The sequence below is a fragment of the Ursus americanus genome, chromosome 3, assembly GCF_024610735.1.
Source record: "Ursus americanus isolate L20-20 chromosome 3, mUrsAme1.1.p, whole genome shotgun sequence".
In the NCBI taxonomy this organism is placed as follows: Eukaryota; Metazoa; Chordata; class Mammalia; order Carnivora; family Ursidae; genus Ursus; species Ursus americanus.
The window spans coordinates 31,846,340-31,864,294 of NC_142129.1; the positions used below are offsets into that span (position 1 = coordinate 31,846,340).

Here is a 17,955-nt window from a genome sequence, read left to right on the forward strand (position 1 = left end):
GGAAGGGGCAGAGGGAGAGAATCTCAAGCAGACTCCCTGTTGAGCACAGCACCTGACTTGGAGCTCAATCTCAGGACCCTATGATCATGACCTGAGCCAAAACCAAGAGTCGGACACTCACCCCTCAACCAACAGAGATACCCAGGCGCCCCTCCCTTATTCGTTTATTTATTTCACAGATATTTATTGAGCACCACCTCTGTCTGAAAGACCACTTCAAAAATCCCACAGGGGAGAATAATGTATGAGTAGATATTAATACTGAAACATGCTTAGTGCTAGAACTGAAAATCACAGCAAATCTTATGGGAGTACATTACAGAGAGCAAGAAACTCAGCCTACAACTTGACCAAGTAAATGATCTGCAGGCTGAGCCAGGAGGGATAGAAGTGGAATTTCACAAGACCAAGAAACGGTATAGGTACTCCAGGAAGACACAGCTGCATGTACAATGGTTTAGGCTTAAAAAAACAAAATATGTCTCAGCAATGGTGAGTGGCCATGTCAGATGTATGTGGCAAAATGACAAAAGGTGTCCTTGGTAAGATGGGCAATGCAGGCTGTTGAAAGATTTGTTGGGCCGTGCTTGGAAGCAGGACTTTTAGCCAACAAGCACAGGGACCAATGGAAGGTGTTGTGGCTAATAACCTTTATTTCTGATTACAGAAGTAAGATGCATATTTCAAGAAATTTGGAAAATACAGAAAAGCAGAACAAACAGAAATCACTTGTAGTCCTACCACTGAGAAGAAACCATACTTAACAATGAACTCCCTCCACTTTCTTGGGACGCCTGGGTGGCTCAGTTGGTTAAGCATCTGCCTTCAGCTCAGGTCATGATCCCAGGGTCCTGGGACTGAGCCCTGCATCAGGCTCCCTGCTCAGCGAGGACTCTGCTTCTCCCTCTCCCTCTGCCCCTCCTCATTGCTCATGTTCTTGCTTTTTCTCTCTGTCTCTCTCAAATGAATAAAAAATCTTCAAAAAAAAAGAAATCCCTCCACTTTCTTACATATAAACATATATAATTTCATATATATATATATATATATATATATATATATATATATATATATATATATATGAAACCAGGGACGAAGGGTACAGCATAGCGAATATAGTCAATATTATTGTAATAACTTTGTATGGTGACAGATGGTTTCTACACTCATCATGGTGAGCATTTTGTAATGTATATAATTGTTGAATCACTATGTTGTACACCTGAAACTAACATAATAGGTCAACTGTATTTCAATAAAATACATATAATTTTTTACAAAATTAAAAAAAAGTAAGGTGGTGACCCACTTTTTCTGACTTATAATAAATCATCAGTATTTTCATATACCATTAAATATTACTTTTAGTATAATTTCTAGTTGTAAGATAGTATCCAAGAGTATAGATAAACTATTTGCACATATTTTGCTATAAATTGGGGAGCACATTTTTTTTGTATAAATTCCCACAAGTGGAATTTCCAGAGCAAAAGATATGTGAAATTCCAAGACTTGTCAATTGTAGTTCTAAATTTTCTTCCATCAATAATTATATGAAAGTGCTTGTTTTCAAGAACACTTATCAACACTGTTTTTTGGTTTTGGATTTGTTTTTTGTGGGTTTTTTTTTTTTTGTAGTTTTATAGGTGAAAATGAAATCTCACTATTGATCTTATTTTTATTTATTTGGTTATGAAATGGTTATGAAATTTAGAAATACATGTAAGACGTTCAGGAAAGAAACTGGGGCCAGACTGAACAGTTTCCGTGGTTACATGCCCCCCGTAGTTGTGCATGAAATGTTTATGATATCCTTTGTCTTTACCCCATTCTTGTGACATCTTCTCAACTAGCTGGCTAATGGTTGACAAGTCATTGTAACATTCTGAACTTCAGTCTCCGGTGTTGTTGAGGTTATCAAATGAGATCATGCATGTGAAAGCAATATACAGTAAAGCAGCAGTCACTCTTTTTTGTTTCGTTTTGTTTAAATAAGGAGCAGTATGGTGAGTGGGAAAGCGTTTTGGAGTCAGAGAAACTTAGGCTGACCTTTAAGCTCTGCCCTAATTAGTTGTCTAACTTTGTTCTAGTTGCTTAAACTCTCTAAGTTTCAGCTTAGTAAGTAACTCATAATTCTACCGACTCCCAGGTTTGGACTAAGGGTGGAATCATATATAATTCACCAGGGACTTGTCCCTTGGGTAAGTGGGTGGATGGTGATGCCAACAAAGGAAATAGCAAATACACTGGAAGGAGCAGGTTTGTGAAGCTTGGTGAGTGATGAGTGTGAAGTGCTTGAGGAGCACAGAGGAAATTTAGAAATAGATGTAAGAAGTTCAGGAGAGAAACTGGGGCCAGAAATTTGCATTTGAGACTCATCAGCACATTGATGTCAGTTGGCCCGGAGCTTGAGGTCATCCACAGAGGGCATGAAATGCTAGAAGAAAGCCTAAGTGAGGACCCAGAGCCCATGACCATGGAAGCAACAGGCAGGGAAGATGTAGAAGTCATGGTCTGAGGAAAAAATAATATGGAAAGAGTGGTCACACTAAAGCTAAGTGATCAATTCAAGAAGAAAGAAACCGTTTTGATGTGTTGGCGAGGGCAGAATCCAGACTGCGATAGGGAACAGCCCATGAAAGATGAGGAAATGACAACACAGGGACGGAGAGGGATAAGGTTTGGAGGATGAAGCTGGGTAGGCAAAAGCAAGGGATGACTTTTTTTTTAAATTGAAAATATTTGAATGGGAAAAGGAGTCAGTTGAAAGGAAATGTTGAAGCTTCTAGAGAGAGGGCTGCTGGCCCCCTGTTCTAAATAGATGAAGCAAGGTAGGAGTAATAGTTCACTCAAGGGCAGTGGGAAACATCCATCTTCCTCGTGGGCATGAAGGAAGGAGGAACACATAATTCCAAGGGTGAACAGGGAAGCTGGAAGCATTCATACATGATAATGGCTTCTCCTTTCTTTCTGTTTTGTAGGAGGCAAGGCCATGCAGATCCTGGGAGAAGTAGGGGCTTTCGGGAAAGTGGTAAAAATATGGAATAGCTTCTGGGAAATGGTAAAGAAAATTAACGACAAATGAAAAGATTTCCCAAGAAGGTTTACAGGCCCCACTGAGGTTGAAACAAGAGCAGTGTAGAGCTCACAAATGACTGAAGTGCATGATTTTCCCAGATAGCTTCATCACGGTCCATAAAACAATGTTTTGCAGCAAAGGATCCAGCGGAAATGGGAATTGGAAGAGTTGGAGGGGAAGAACTGAAATGACTGGGCTTGGAATCAGCAGAGACGGAACCAGGCAGGGTTTGAAGGGAGCAATGAAGAGACTAGAAATCTTGAACCGGAAAGACTACAGTAAAGGTAGGATTTAGAGATAGACAGAGCTGGACAGTTAGGAAATTCTGGGCTGAGAAGAAATTTGAGAGTGTTACATTTCCAAACAAACACCACTATCCTGAGCAAACGTGATCAAGAAGTGCCTGGAGTTTGGCAGGTGACAGTCAAAGACTGGAAGATGAGGATATTGCCACATGGGAGGCAACAGTTGGGTGAACAGGTTGTAGACTATGACTTCTGGGTCCAAATTCTGCCTTCGGCCCCTGCAGTTGTGTGAGCTGAGCCAAGACCCTTGACCTTTCTTAACATCCACTTTCTTATCAGTAAATTACTTAGGTCACAGGAATGTTACGTGAATTAAATGAGACAACACGTATAAAGTGCTTACCCTAGGACCTGGCACAGAGTCAGGGTTCAAGCATGCTACCTATTTCACCAGATGGAAAGAGAGGGAAATGGAAGATTTTTGCAGCGGAGCAGAGAAACAATTTTGTCTGAAATTAGGAGGGAAAATGTTAAACTTCTTATTTTTCCCTCATGCCTAGAAGAGCATTTGAACCTCCTAAACACAAAAAAAGTAAAATCAATCTGATCCCTTTCTGACCTGACATTTTCCCACAAACAATTTTCTTAGACAGATAAAGAATTATTCTCTAACCTGTATCTTCAAAAATGAGGTGAAGTGAAGGCCTGGCTGTCAAGTTGCTTATATAAATAACCAGTTGCAGATATTTTGGAAAATGCAGAAATAGGACATTGGTTTCATAACTCCTCTATCTTTACTCGGCAGATATAAGCAATAAGGAAATAGGAACTCAATAGGTGTTCTCAATCATCAAATACTGCTTCTTGAGAGGCTGAATATCCTCGATAATATTTTTCTGATTTTAAGATATACGACAGAATTTTTAATAATGAATGGAAATAAGTAGAAATAGAAAACAACACATTGATGTCTCTCTCCTACGTCTTTATGTTGACCAGTGTAAGTAAACACATTGGGCTGAAACTTGAGAGCAGAGAAGGGAGCATTTCTTGAGGAACTATTATGCAATAGTTAGTAAGTAAAGCAGTAGTCACTCTTTTTTGTTGAGCACTTCACACTTCACAACAAACTTGCAAGAAACCAGGCACTGGTTGCATGAGAAATATTAATATTTCCTTTTACAGATGGAGAACTAAAGGCTCCACAAGTAACTCAATCTAGATCACACAGAGAATAAATGGTGGCGCCAGAACCCAAGCCGGGCTCTTACCGGGCTCCAAAACCTATGGGTTTTGCATTACTTCCTAATCTTAATTTATCGAATAAGGGCAGCGGCTTCCCTTCTGGTGCTACCAGGTCAATTATCGTTCTAACTTTCTTGTCTATTAGGATGAAAACCAGATTCACAACGGAGAAAATGTTCAAGTGTTTAGAGCAAACAAACAAGAAATTCTGACCTCCTCCCAGAAGGCTGTTACATTCTCCATCACTACTTCTGTAGTTGTTAAATTATATTCCAACGTCTTATACTCTTGCTTTTGTAAGAAATCCTGTTTACAAAAAAAGGCAAAAACATATTATAGAACTAGAATATCATTATTGCATTATTACATCTATTTTACACTCAAATAGTTCTGTATCTTGTATTTGGATTTTTTGAAGATTTATGAATATATTAGAAATTACTTCTTAATAAAATAATTGTTTACAGTGTTCTAAAGTTACTTTGCCAAGCACTCGGATTTATCACATTTGAAATGCACTCTTAAAACGTGCTATTTTATAAAACTGTTTTTATACATTAGATTTTAACATGCAACTGATTCTTCCTTCTACTCTTACATGTTAACCTGGGTGATGAATTTATAAGGCCTCCCTGAATTACCCTCCAATGTGCCTCAATTCAACATTAGGACAGAGAGAAAGCCAAAGTTTTCACGTCTACAGCACCCTCCTTATCTGAGGCATCAATAGCATCACTTCTCTAGGTTACGTAACGGTATGAAGATCTGATATAACTGATTTTAAAGCATTGAACCTTGACTCCGAAAGAAGGGATCTATTAGACATTAATAGGATTCTATAAGGAAAGGTGGGAGCATCAGAAAGAATTAAGCGCTTGAAGTCCTCACCACAGGACAGCCTGCTCCTTGCCTCACTTTAGCTTTTTCTCCTCTACTCTTCTCTCACTCACTATTTCTATTTTGGTTTCTCTCTTTTTCTCCCTGTTTTGTTTCTCTGCCTGTGTTCCTGTTCAGTGACTCTCCCTGTCTTTGTGATGTTCTCTTTGAGTCTGTATGTTCATTTTATATCTCTCTCTCTCTCCTCGATCTCTCTCTCTCTCAGTTGAGAAGGGTTAACAGAAAAAATACAATTAGTGCAAGAGCTGCTATGGTTCTGAGCTACATTCCCCAATTTGTCTAACTCACAGATCTCAAATTCACATATTTTTAAGATGATAAGCTTAAGGAGGGTGGCTGAGTAGAGATTGTGTAGAAGAGGGCAGGCCCTCTTTGAGGGGGGAGTTGCCACAGCTTTATAAGGGAAAAGGACTCAGTTACTATATATTCTAATTCTCCAAAAGAGGCTGAAGACATGATTTATTGCATATGTAACATCTCCCAACTTCTAAATGCTAGCAACTAATGCAAATGGATTATTGTTGTTGTTGTTATTATTATTATCATTATTTAAAGATCAAGTGAAACATGTTTGAGGCCAAAATTAGGTCCATGGGCCACCACTGGCAAAATCTAGCCAAGATTACATAATGGCAGAACCACCTAAAAGTGGCTCACCCTTCACCCTCACTTTTCTTTCTATCACAGTGATTTATTTTCTGGTTAAATATTTAAATGGATATTAAAAAAGTATAATGATACATTTTTGATCTGCATATTAATTATAAAAATTATAACCACACATAAATCCATGCTGGTGATTCAATTAGCTTTACATATACTCGGTATAATCACCTGAGGACTTTAGAACTTCTCTTCCAAGCTACCAGCTACATCAGCATTGCTAGGATAAAATGCCATTCTTATCTATCTTATGTTCTGGAAAGTAGGTTGAAAATTTTTAAAAAGTTTAAGGTGAACATTCTAAATTTTAGCTGGAATGTTTTATGACTTCTTCACGAATCTGCAACCATCTTTTTGCACATTTGCCTAGTTCATTAGAACTGATCTATTGGTTGATTACTTAAATAAAATTCTCCAGAATACAGAAATAATACTTTTTTCAACTTCTTTGACTTAAGAGAATCCCACAGGCCTTCATTTATTTCACTAGGCTTTCATCACAAGGGCTCATTAGACCACATGTAGACATTAAGAGCGGAAATCCTGTGCATCGAACAGGCCCAAGACCAAGATTTCGCCTCCAGAGAGTTTGCTTGCTAGAAAAGTTCAAAACTGTTCTAAAATCACTGCATACGATGCCTAGTTAGGTACATTACCTGTATTTTGTTTATAGCTCCAAGAGAGTCATACCACGTTTGTACAGCCCAGGGGAATTGCCGAGTGACCGCCATGCGCAAAACGATGCAGAATGAGATGGTTGTGAATATTTTTCGGAGGATGATTGTTTTGATCAGTGCATAGGGAAGCACAGATAAAAACACCACAAAGAACCCTGAGAAGAAGAAGGCTGAGCTATTGAAGTATCTCACATAGGCTGCCTTCCGGGTCAGTTTCAGTTCTGTTCTATAAAAAAAAATATATAAAATTTGGGATGCTTATTAACTTTTCCAATACCAGGCATCTTGGAATGTAAAACCTGAACAGAAGCTCTCAAGGCTTTCTGCCTGTGTTCTGATCCTAGCTCCACCCTATATGAGCTGCGTGACCTTGGACAAGTTATTTAATCTCTTTGGGCCTCAGTTACCTTCTCTGAGAGGGAAATGGTAATGAATGTACCAGTGTCTTGGACATTATACCTGTAAATATTATTTTTAAATTATAATTCATAATCTCGGTTATTATTTCTGTTATTGTGACAATATTTTAATATCTTTAATCACTTCATTATTAATTTGTAAGATTGGTAAGACTTTGATTCAAATTTTTTGCTTGTTGGTTGGTGTTTTAAGTAATTAAGTGTGGAAATGAGGACAACACTGAAAGATTTATAAAGGAAAAATATACTTTTGTGATTCCCTAATGGATTCTTAACATTTTAGAAATTCTAGCTTGGCTTTGAGAAACACTGAAAACAACATCTAAACAACAAAGGAGCGGTTTCTCAAACCACTAGCATGGGTGAAAATCGCCCAACAAACTTGTTACAATGCAGCGTCAGGCCCACCACTCAGAGATACTGACTGAGGCTTCCAGAATCCATGTTTTAAACAAGAACCCAAGTGATTCTGTTGCAGGTAACTTTTGAAAAGTTACAAAAGAGTAGCTGCTATAGCCTCTCTGTCTCTAACTTTAATATAATTATTTGCAAAAATCACTTTTTAAAGATTTTATTTCTAAGTAATCTCTTCACCCATCATGGGGCTCAAACCTACAACCCCAACATTAAGAATCACACGCTCCACCGACTGAGCCAGCCAGATGCCCCCGCAACAACTATTTTTCTTTTACTTCTAATCTTCTAGTTTGAACTGCAAATGTGAACTGGGTTTTTTGTTTGTTTGTTTGTTTTTTTACACATAGAGAAGAGGTTTCAGTGCTCCAGCACGCAGAAAACAGGGAGCGCTGATGCTGGTAACAAGAGAGAACAACGCTGCCTTCAACCTCCATCCCACTCAGCCAGGACCAGAAAAATTAAAGTCAGTTGTGATCCTCCTATTTGGCTCTTGCAGGGGGAAAGGCAGCCATGAACAGAGAAGTAGAGGGTTCTGGGGGGAGGGAGCAACAGCAATAGCTGTGCCTGGCATTTGGGGACTAGCTTCACACATGTGTAGAATTTGGAGAAGTTCTCATTCTCAAGTGGTAGAATTCAGAAAAAAAAAAAAAATCGGTTTTTTTTTTTTTAGTCTGAAAAAGAGTCTAATCCTGAGCACTCTGATAAAAAAAAATGAAGTTCCACGTGCCCAACCTAGACCGTGATTCACAATTTAATGTGGTCTAATGCTTACTTATTTCAATCATTTGGCACTGAAGGCAGACTGTGATTTTGGAATCTCACTGGGGTTTGACCCCTGGCTCTGCCAGTGAGAACTATGCCATCTTCAGCCAACTGCTCTTCCCTTTGATCCTACAGAATCTGCGTGTGTGGAAGGGAAACATACCATCTCCCAGGCAGAGTCGTTGCCAAGATAAACGAGAGCACAGCAGAGGGCATGGCACTAAGAATCTATGCTTAGAATCTTTAATCTTCAACAGAAAAAAAAAAAAAAAGAATAATATTGGCTAGGTTGATGTTAATAAAATGCTAGAATACTCTGTTCACAAACTTGTTCACAAATTCATGAAAACTGTTGTTGAAATGTATTAGAAACCACTGAGGAAAATGGAAGAAGTGGTATGACAAGAAAAAAATAATGGACGGACTTAAGAACATTCCTAAGGATCACCCAGAAAACAGTACTCTCCATAATAAAATCACTTGTACTTTATGAGTCATAAAAATACTTTATCAGTTTCTTATTTAAAAAAAAACTTGAAAGTGACTTTATTACAGAAGAGCAATAAAGGAGGAGATTGGCAGAGTTTTACACAGTCTCTGCCCAGTTCAACAGGGGCCCAGGCTGAGGTAATCACCCCTTTGAAGTGCATCCTGCCAATTTCTTCCAGAATATTACATTTGCTCTTTCGAGTAGAAGCAATTCTTGCTTTCCCATATTTACACCAGCACTTCCCAGCCTTTTTGGTTAACAATTTCATGCCAGATTAAGGAACCAGATCACACAGGTCACAACCAACCATTTGCTATTAGAATCGGTCAGATAGAAACACGAAATAGAAGGGATGAATTTCATCTTTTGAGGAAGAAGAAAAATAAAAACAAAAGTCAAGAGAAGTCAGCACCTAGAATGACCTGACCAGGAGTTTATCTGGAGGCCCGAGACAATGGATCCTCTGATCAACTCCCCATCACATTCTTGGTATGCCTGTGCCCATAGGCATAGAAGTGACCAAGGGGACAAGTAGGATGGAGAACTCACTTGTTAATAAGAAAAACGACTTTAACCGACTAAACAATTCCCCGATATCTTTAAGGATGTTTCTGGAAAGAAAATATAATTCCTTTCCTGGATTTGTCTTGAAAGGCATAATAAAAACAGGTGACCTATAATGTTTGGGAAATATTTACTCTTTCACTCTTTCTATTTACATGGCAAAGGACTTAATATTTCAGCATTTCTTTTGTTGTTCCAATCACACACCTGCAGCTCAGTTACCACTGTCCACCAGGATCAGCAGCCCCGAGTCCTCATAACCATATTCACACCATCCAAAAGGCTATTCTGCTTTTTAGTATATTTTCCCTGTGAAACTCTCGTGTGCTATTGGACCTGAAATCATCTGGTCTTCAACAGTAGTATGTCTATCACTAAGTCACCTAGAACCCTTTTTGACTGCAGTTTGTAGAACATGAAACTTGACTGAAGAAAAATGTTCTCATGGCTGCAGAAATGCCCTAATTTATATTGTGCCCCAAACTATCACAGGAATCATATCTCAGGCTAGGCTGTACTTTTTTGCTGGATATAATCTTTACCAATCAGTAAGAGAGGTTATCTGAGGTGAAACAAGACTAGAGACAGGTGCCAAGTACTGAGTCTATCTCAGGTGATGCTTTCATTGCTTGAGCTGACCTCTCGAGTGCAAGGTTTCTAGAAACACAATTTATGGATATTACCCTGGATTATTATTCTTAAGTTAAGGAAGAACAATGATATGATATGTTAACCAAAGAGAAAGGTTTCTTTCATTTTTCATGAGCTATAACGTAAGTTAAGTGAAATGGAATAACAAAAAAACACTTATTTGGTTCAGAATTGTACAATTATGACTCTGGTGGTTTCATTTAAGCTTTCAATCAGCCTCCAGCATTGTGATCATTATTTTAGTCAAATAAGTATAATAAGCAGCTACAAACACATATAGGAGATTCTTTCACAAGGCAGAAATACCCCTGTAATGAAAAATAACACACTTAACCAACTACATAAAACTACAGCCCATGAAAATGACTTTATGCCACTTGATACTGATGCATGAATAGTGATATAACTTAAAACAACTGATTGTCAGAAACTTCAAATATGAACTGGAAGTAAGTCCATTGTGACATACTCTTTTTTAAAATATTAAACATTAACTGGCTAATGATATTGAAATTATCAGAAGGACTTACTGTCTTATGTTTTCAATCATTCTTTCCATTGCTTCCTCCCAGCAGTATGCCTTAACAGATTGGATATTTTCAATCATTTCTGAGGTGATCACGAGTCTTTCATTGATCTTTCCAGCTCTCTGATCTCTGTAAATCAATCAATCAATCAATCAATCAGATACTTAGTAAGACCAAGTCAAATTGTCACTAAGAAGTACAAAGGCTTTTTAAAAGGCCACACTTCTTATTAAACAGATGGACATTTATTATCTGATAGATGATAACAAAAAAAATTGCTATCTTTTAGTAAATGCCCTCTATGTACCAGACACTACTAGACACATTCCATAGACTGTCCCAGCGTGGGACACATCGTGGCGCTCCAGGAAAAGTGGTTATCTCCATTTCAAAGATGAAAAACCAGAGACTCAGTGAGGCAAGATGGCTTGAGTCAGGTCATATAACTAGTAAACGCAAAGTCTGGGGTTCAAGTCAAGAGCTAGCAGACTCCAAAATCTGTATACAGTCCTCTTTCATACACTGGGACTGGAATTACTGGTTCATTCTGTAATAAAAAGTAACTAAAGTTCTGGTGTGATGATCCATCAACCAGAGCAGGAAAAAACCTATAAAACTCTATCCAAAATTTTTGCATTCCCTCCCATGTACATATATGCTTTATCCATTCTACCTAATCTTATGATCTATCCAAATGAACTGAATCTTCATGTATTTAAAAAGAAATTCTATAGACTGATAAGCCCCCAAAAATGTCCCATTGATATAGGGAGTATTATTTACACCATTAAAATAACTCCAAGTAGATCCCGGTTCAGTAAATAGAGCAGTCCTGGTTTTACTACAGTAGACTTTGTGAAAATCTAATTCAAAACCCTTCTGAGCTATGTAACTAGAGTGCTGCTACCTGTACTTCATCATCATTCTTCCCAAAACGGCTTGAAAAAGGGCGAGGACTATGAGGAAAGCAAGACCACAGAAGGCGGAGGCTTGTAACAAATCCCAGAGTAGCCCCATCAGAAGCGTTACTTGTAAAGGTACAATCCACACAAAATGTGCCAAAGCAAGTCCCTGGAAAATAAAATCACAGTGAAAACCAGTGACAGACAGACAAACAAGCCTAAATGAGAGAAAGTGAGCACAGAGAGTTTAGACAATCAAACACATCATGGTTCCCCGCATGCTAAAATCAAGGCGTTCATACCATGGAGCACATAGCAATGTGCTTAAACATTCTACAAACACACTAAGATTTCCCAAGGAACAAATTTCGAGTCATTGCATTTTTCAGTGTATTTTTATTCAATGGAATTGAGATTAAATATCTTAAGTATCATGCCAGGGATTTATTTTACATAACTTACTTCTATTTGGCTAAAGCAAGAGCCATGATGTAAACATGCAAGAGCAAAGGGGTCTCCAAAGGCTCTCAGTGTAACAACTCTATCACCTGACAAAATATTAAGAATAAATGCATATGCTTAATTCAAAAGTAACTTATTTAGTGCCTGCTGTGGGTTTCACACTCTGCTAAATATTGAGAATGCTAAGATAAATAAAACACAGTTTGTCCTAAAAGACCTTGCATTTATTTGTGTCATTAGACAGCACTGAACAAGAATTGCTCAGAGTATCATATTCAGCCAAAGTAAATACTTGATTTAAAGTATTAAAAGGAAACAAGATCTGATAAAAACTTGAATTTTGAAAAACTTCATTAAATACACAGCAAGCCAAGATGCCTTTGTATTGGGTGGTCCCATGAGACCCCAAAATGGCACTCTGCTACACAAAGTCGCTGGCAGAAATAGGGAAGGGAGGGATGTGTATGACTTAAACACTATCACTGTTAACTGACCCAGGAAAACCCTTGGGGTTGTATGAGGTATAACAATAATGCAGAAAAGATTAAATCAGTAGGTACATACTTCATCAAATTTGTTCAGGTTGTTGGAAAGGAGACTAATAAGTTGTCCAATACTTATTTTATCCAGAACACGGCTTGACAGCTTTAAAGTCTAAAGGAAAAATGGGAAGTTAGGTGATGCTGGCAAAGAGAAGACAAATATATGAATAAGTAACATTGTAAAACAGCGGAAGAATGAGGTCACTATGCACACATTTTTAAGTAAAGGTCATGAAAAGTATTGTTTTATGTTCATCTACCTTGGTATCGTATCAGATTTATAAAAATTTCTCTTCACAATAAATATTAGAGTAGCATGCCTGCAGTTATTTCATTTTCCAGCATCTAGGCAGTAATGACATGTTTTCTACTCCCAAACAAGAATGATATTACACTTAAATATCCATCTATATGATGTGGAGATTTGGGTGGGTTTTTTGTTTTGTTTTTATAGGCAGCAAAATTTAAGATTAAAACCTATAATCTTGGGGCGCCTGGGTGGCTCAGTCGGTTAAGTGTCTGCCTTTGGCTCAGGTCATGATCCCACGGTCCTGGGATCTCTGCTCAGCGGGGGAGTCTGCTTCTCCCTCTCCCCCTCTTCCCCTCTTGTGCTCACACACTCTAATAAATAAATAAAATCTTTAAAAATAAAAAACTATAACCTTATAGTAACCCTATTAACCTATAGTAGAGTCCTATAGTAATTCTATTGAATAAAATCACAATTAAAGTCAATAAAAATATATTATGAATAACTGAATCATTAACGATTTTGTGAAAGATTGAAAAATACATCCCCATACATGAATAGAAATTGTTAAGCAGGTAAATTAATCATGATTATGAAAGCTCACAGTAATACTTTGCCTGTAAAATTTAATAAGAGTTGATTAGCCATTAGTTGCCTTTGATTGGAGAATACCCATCCAGTATTTGTTTCAACTGAATATATACATATTGAGCACTTAGGAGATGCAAATCACTGGATTCAAGGCTTCAGGATTATTTGGATTTCTTAATACATAATTCTTGCCTCAAGGTAACCTAGTACACACATAACTAAATATGATACGATAAAGGAGTTACAGGGAACAGAATATAATAGGGTGGTTAAGGGAAAGTTCACGTATCTGGTTACAAATATCTAGATTTTATTGAGGAGGCAGAATTTAAGATGGGTGTGGACTAATGAATAGCATTTAGATAAGCACAGATGAAGAAGAATCAAAGCAGTTAATTTCAAAACACTATTAGAACAATATGACGGGGAAAATTCTACTGAGCTGGATTACACATGATTCAGTAACAGACTGTCTGTCTCAGGCGATTTTGAGTTCTCCAGAAGGCGTAACAGGGAGGTACGTGCACAGTAAGCACACAGTAAATATTTGTTCATTTTAAGTATCTTCCAGAAATTCACAGGCAAAGATAAATTTAGTTTGTATTTAGATTCATTATTTTCTTGTATTTTTTAATTTTTAATTGAAGTATAGTTGACTTCCAATCTTGTCTTACTTTCAGGTGTACAACATAATGATTTGACATTTGTATAATGTATTTAGATTCATTATTTAAAATATAATTTGAATGTATCACAGTGGCAGATTTTAGAACAAAGCAAAACAGCACTGTAGTACAAAATTTGGGATACTGTAAGAGTTAATGGCTGCTTGCCATGTGGATGGAACTGGTCAGATATGGGACCGTTAACTCTAGGCTCACTTTAGGGACCAAACCATAGCCATGTGAAGATACAACTGCATTTTCTGGTGATGATGCCAATGCAGGCCAATAAGGGTGCCTAGAGGGGTAAACAAACCAGGTAATTACACAGCTATTCAAAAACAAGAGAAAAAAGGAAAGATACAATCGCTTCTAACTTTTCCTGAATGTGTTCTGGATCTGAAAGCGCATATACTGTTGCATTTGTGCTAAATGTTATATACGGACTTATTTGCAAACTAACCTTTTCCTTCTTTGCTCTCTCCTCCCCTTTAGCCCAGAGTACCTCATACCTCTCTCCTCCTATATGACAATATGCCTTGCTATATTATTCCAGTACTTTTCCCCTCTAATATTTGGAAAGTCCTCCACGTCAAAGACTATGATTTACCCATTTCAGAAATTTTGAAGTTTTTGCATAGTTCTCTATACTTTCTAGGTCTTAGTTTCTTAAAATGTTTTATGCATAAAACAGGGATAATAGTTCCTACTATAGAGAGTTTTGGAGAAGATCAAATGAGATAATACACCTAGCTCACTCAGAAGCTTGTCATGTACATCCTTTGCTATCACATTATTATGATAATAAGCACTTTTTATAAATATTTTTTTAGACTGAATTGAACTTTCCTTGATATTCATGCTGTGCAATTCTATTTCCCAAGTAATACCTAATAATTTATTAACTTACATAAAACTTCTGGATCAAAATAAAATTCTTGTTGATTTATTACCCATGTTTTCCTGGTACTTGGGAACTGATGAGATTGTAGCTGAGGTGATCTGATTAAACTGTGGACTCCATTTTTTCTTGTGCCTCCATAAAAGGCTGTTCTGAACAATAAAGTATGACTATCAAGGTTTTATAATACAACTGACCTTGCATATATATTATTGGAAGTGTTATGGGTTATTTGCTAGAGATCGTAATTTCAGATCCATGTCCCTTATAAGCCAAGTATATAAAGTTTTTACATTGGGGGAAGAAACAGAGAAGAAAGGTAAAGCAATATCCAAATGATTCGACAAAAATAGCTTTCTATGATGACTTGGTGGATCCAAGCAGTCACACAGAGTCTAGACATGTGTTTACATGTCACTGAAATGACCTTAAATTGTTTTTGTAAGGTAGGTAGGTCTTAATCTGCATTCACCTAAATCAGGCTTCAGCAACTTGAGCTTCTGTCTGGACAATGCATACAGAAGAGCAGAGAAGCTTCTTATGGTTGCCACGCATGTGTTGTTGCAAAAATTTTTAATTTGCAGGACTCACAGGATGACAAAAATCTAACTCTGAATAAAGCAGTGGATGAGTGGATGTCACCACTGTGTCACAACTAATTAAGGTAGAAACTGTTACTGCTTGGAATTTCACTAAAAATTACATACTATACTCTTGTTATGGAATGTAGAGATACATGGCATTTTGGCACAAGATGATATTTTGTCGGTGACTTTTATGTAGATAGTAAGTATCATTTTAATGGGGAGCCACAGATTCCAAAAAAATGATGACTAGTTTAAAAAAATGAAATTACAGGCAGTTTACAGAAGATGCTCAATAATTATTAGCTGAAATGAACTGAATTAATTACCAAGGGAAATTAGAAACTTTAATTGTTGCTGCCATTTACTTCATAGGCATACAAAATCGATTTCAGCGTTTATCCCTTATGTGTATCAACATGACATTTAACATTTAAAACACAGAGACTGTGCAAGAAAGCACTACCTTCTTATAAATCAAGCTAAACATAGCTATTCTCATCTGCATTCCAATGTGATGAAGGCCAAAAATGACTGGGTGCAGGAGAAGCATCCTCGTGACAAAGAGAAGGCATAAGCCTATGGCTAGGTAAATCGCAATGGAGCGTTCCTGCTTGTTATCCGGATCGTAGGAAGCTATGATTCTTCCCAGTAAGAGAGGCTGGACTGATTTGGTGACTTCCTGAAAAGAGGAGAAACAAAGAAATTAGATTTCATTTCCCTTTCATAAAATGGCCCCACAATTTCAACACAAGAATTTTCATCTTTAGAGAAGGATTTAAAATGGGCTTACACAGAGGGCCACATCGTATGTAACACTCTTGACGTTATTTTCAATATTTTCATGGTTTGAAATAAGATTTGATGTTTTGTTCTAGCAAAAGTCATTTGGAGACAAGTTTATGTATAGGGTATTTTTGATTGAAAAGTGAAAGGTGTGGTCTCTGGAATGGTGTGTCCATTAGTAACATCTACATAGCCCTACTATAGCTACATAGCAGAATTTATGAAATATTTTCATTTGATTTTCATGACATACATGAAATGTTTTGGCAGTTGAGCTGTACACGCAATTTTTAGAATTAGAAATGTACAGGTGTACATAAGTGTTTTTCTTATCGAGTAATTTTAACTACACTCCCTGCCCACTGTGTAGCCACTATTTTTTTTTTCATAACCTGCCATCTCTATCACAACAGACCTACTTGCTGAGTGGTTATTCAGTTGCACTTTTTAACAAAATAAGTAAAATCGGTCTTAATCTGATTCAGGTATCTATTTTACATATTGTCATTACTGAAATAGTTAGTGGTCAACTTGCCTCAACCAAAAGATGACATGTTCATCCTTTGAACAATAATGGCTCTTCTACAGAGACACCACTAGTGCTACTCTGGGAGGTTACATGTTCATCGAAAAAAAAGTAGTTTATTTTTGGTAGAGAAAAATGTCAGTAAGAGGTCATCTGCAAACAGCAAACCAACATACATCTCACCACAACATGGAACTGTCAACATTCAAGAACAAAATCAGCACTCCAACCCATCCCCCATAGTATTTTCCTTAATCTGTTTGAAGCAGCATGTTCTCTAATATTTACAATGAAACCACTTACAGATAACACCTGATTTTTTTTTTTATTTAGAAAGGAAAACAATGATAACCAGCTTAGTCAATGAAATAGAACCTTTACAAAAATCATCCCTGTGACTGAGAAAAACAAAGTTCTCTATTTTTGATATGTGAAAGCTTTGTATACCTTGTGGCTTGAACTATTCTGAGACTAAAGAAATTTCCCAATTTGCCACCATATAAAATAGTGGAAGCTGAGTCGTGAATGTCATAAGGAGTAACATAAATTTATTTGAAAATTTGATTACGTGTTTTATTACAATGTTTATTACGTTTTATTACATGTTTATTGTTATTATTACGTGTTTATTACATGTTTTGTGACACAAATCAAGATGCAATTCACTTAATGTTTCACTTAGATAACAGAAGAAGCCTGATATCTGTTTTTAAGCTAATGCAACAGCGAAATTCAGAGTCAGGAAACCCAAGTTTCTATCCACATTACCTATACTATCTGTGTCACCTTAGTCTCTTCCTTTCTCTGGACATTTTCCTCACTGATTAACCAAGTGGGGGCAAGCTGATCTTGAAGGTCCCCTCCAGGGCTAACATCTCGGTTTATATGATCTGAGTCTGAGGAGTCTCCTGACAGAGGCTGGGGATTCCTTGGGCAATTGTCCTGGCCCACATCCTGCCACCACAATAGGCATTTTCTACTCAGGTGGATACAGGTCAGAACAGTGTGAGTTCAGAAGACTATCTGGGTAGAGAGGGTCAGGTTAGAGACCCACGCGAATGATTGCATTCCTGGTGGGAATAATCTTGGGTCTCAATTTAGACCAGCCTCCCA

General features: G+C 37.3%; 1 protein-coding gene across 1 annotated transcript in view; it reads right to left on the reverse strand.

Moving 5' to 3' along the window:
* Positions 1-17,955, reverse strand: part of CFTR (CF transmembrane conductance regulator) — a 162,591-nt gene that overhangs the window by 104,359 nt on the left and 40,277 nt on the right. The window contains exons 4-9 of the mRNA XM_087860871.1: positions 15,997-16,212; positions 12,565-12,654; positions 11,544-11,707; positions 10,640-10,765; positions 6,786-7,032; positions 4,783-4,875 (exon numbers count right to left, since the gene is read on the reverse strand). Of these exons, the coding sequence (XP_087716997.1) occupies positions 4,783-4,875; positions 6,786-7,032; positions 10,640-10,765; positions 11,544-11,707; positions 12,565-12,654; positions 15,997-16,212 (936 nt within the window). The remainder of the gene's footprint in view (positions 1-4,782; positions 4,876-6,785; positions 7,033-10,639; positions 10,766-11,543; positions 11,708-12,564; positions 12,655-15,996; positions 16,213-17,955) is intronic.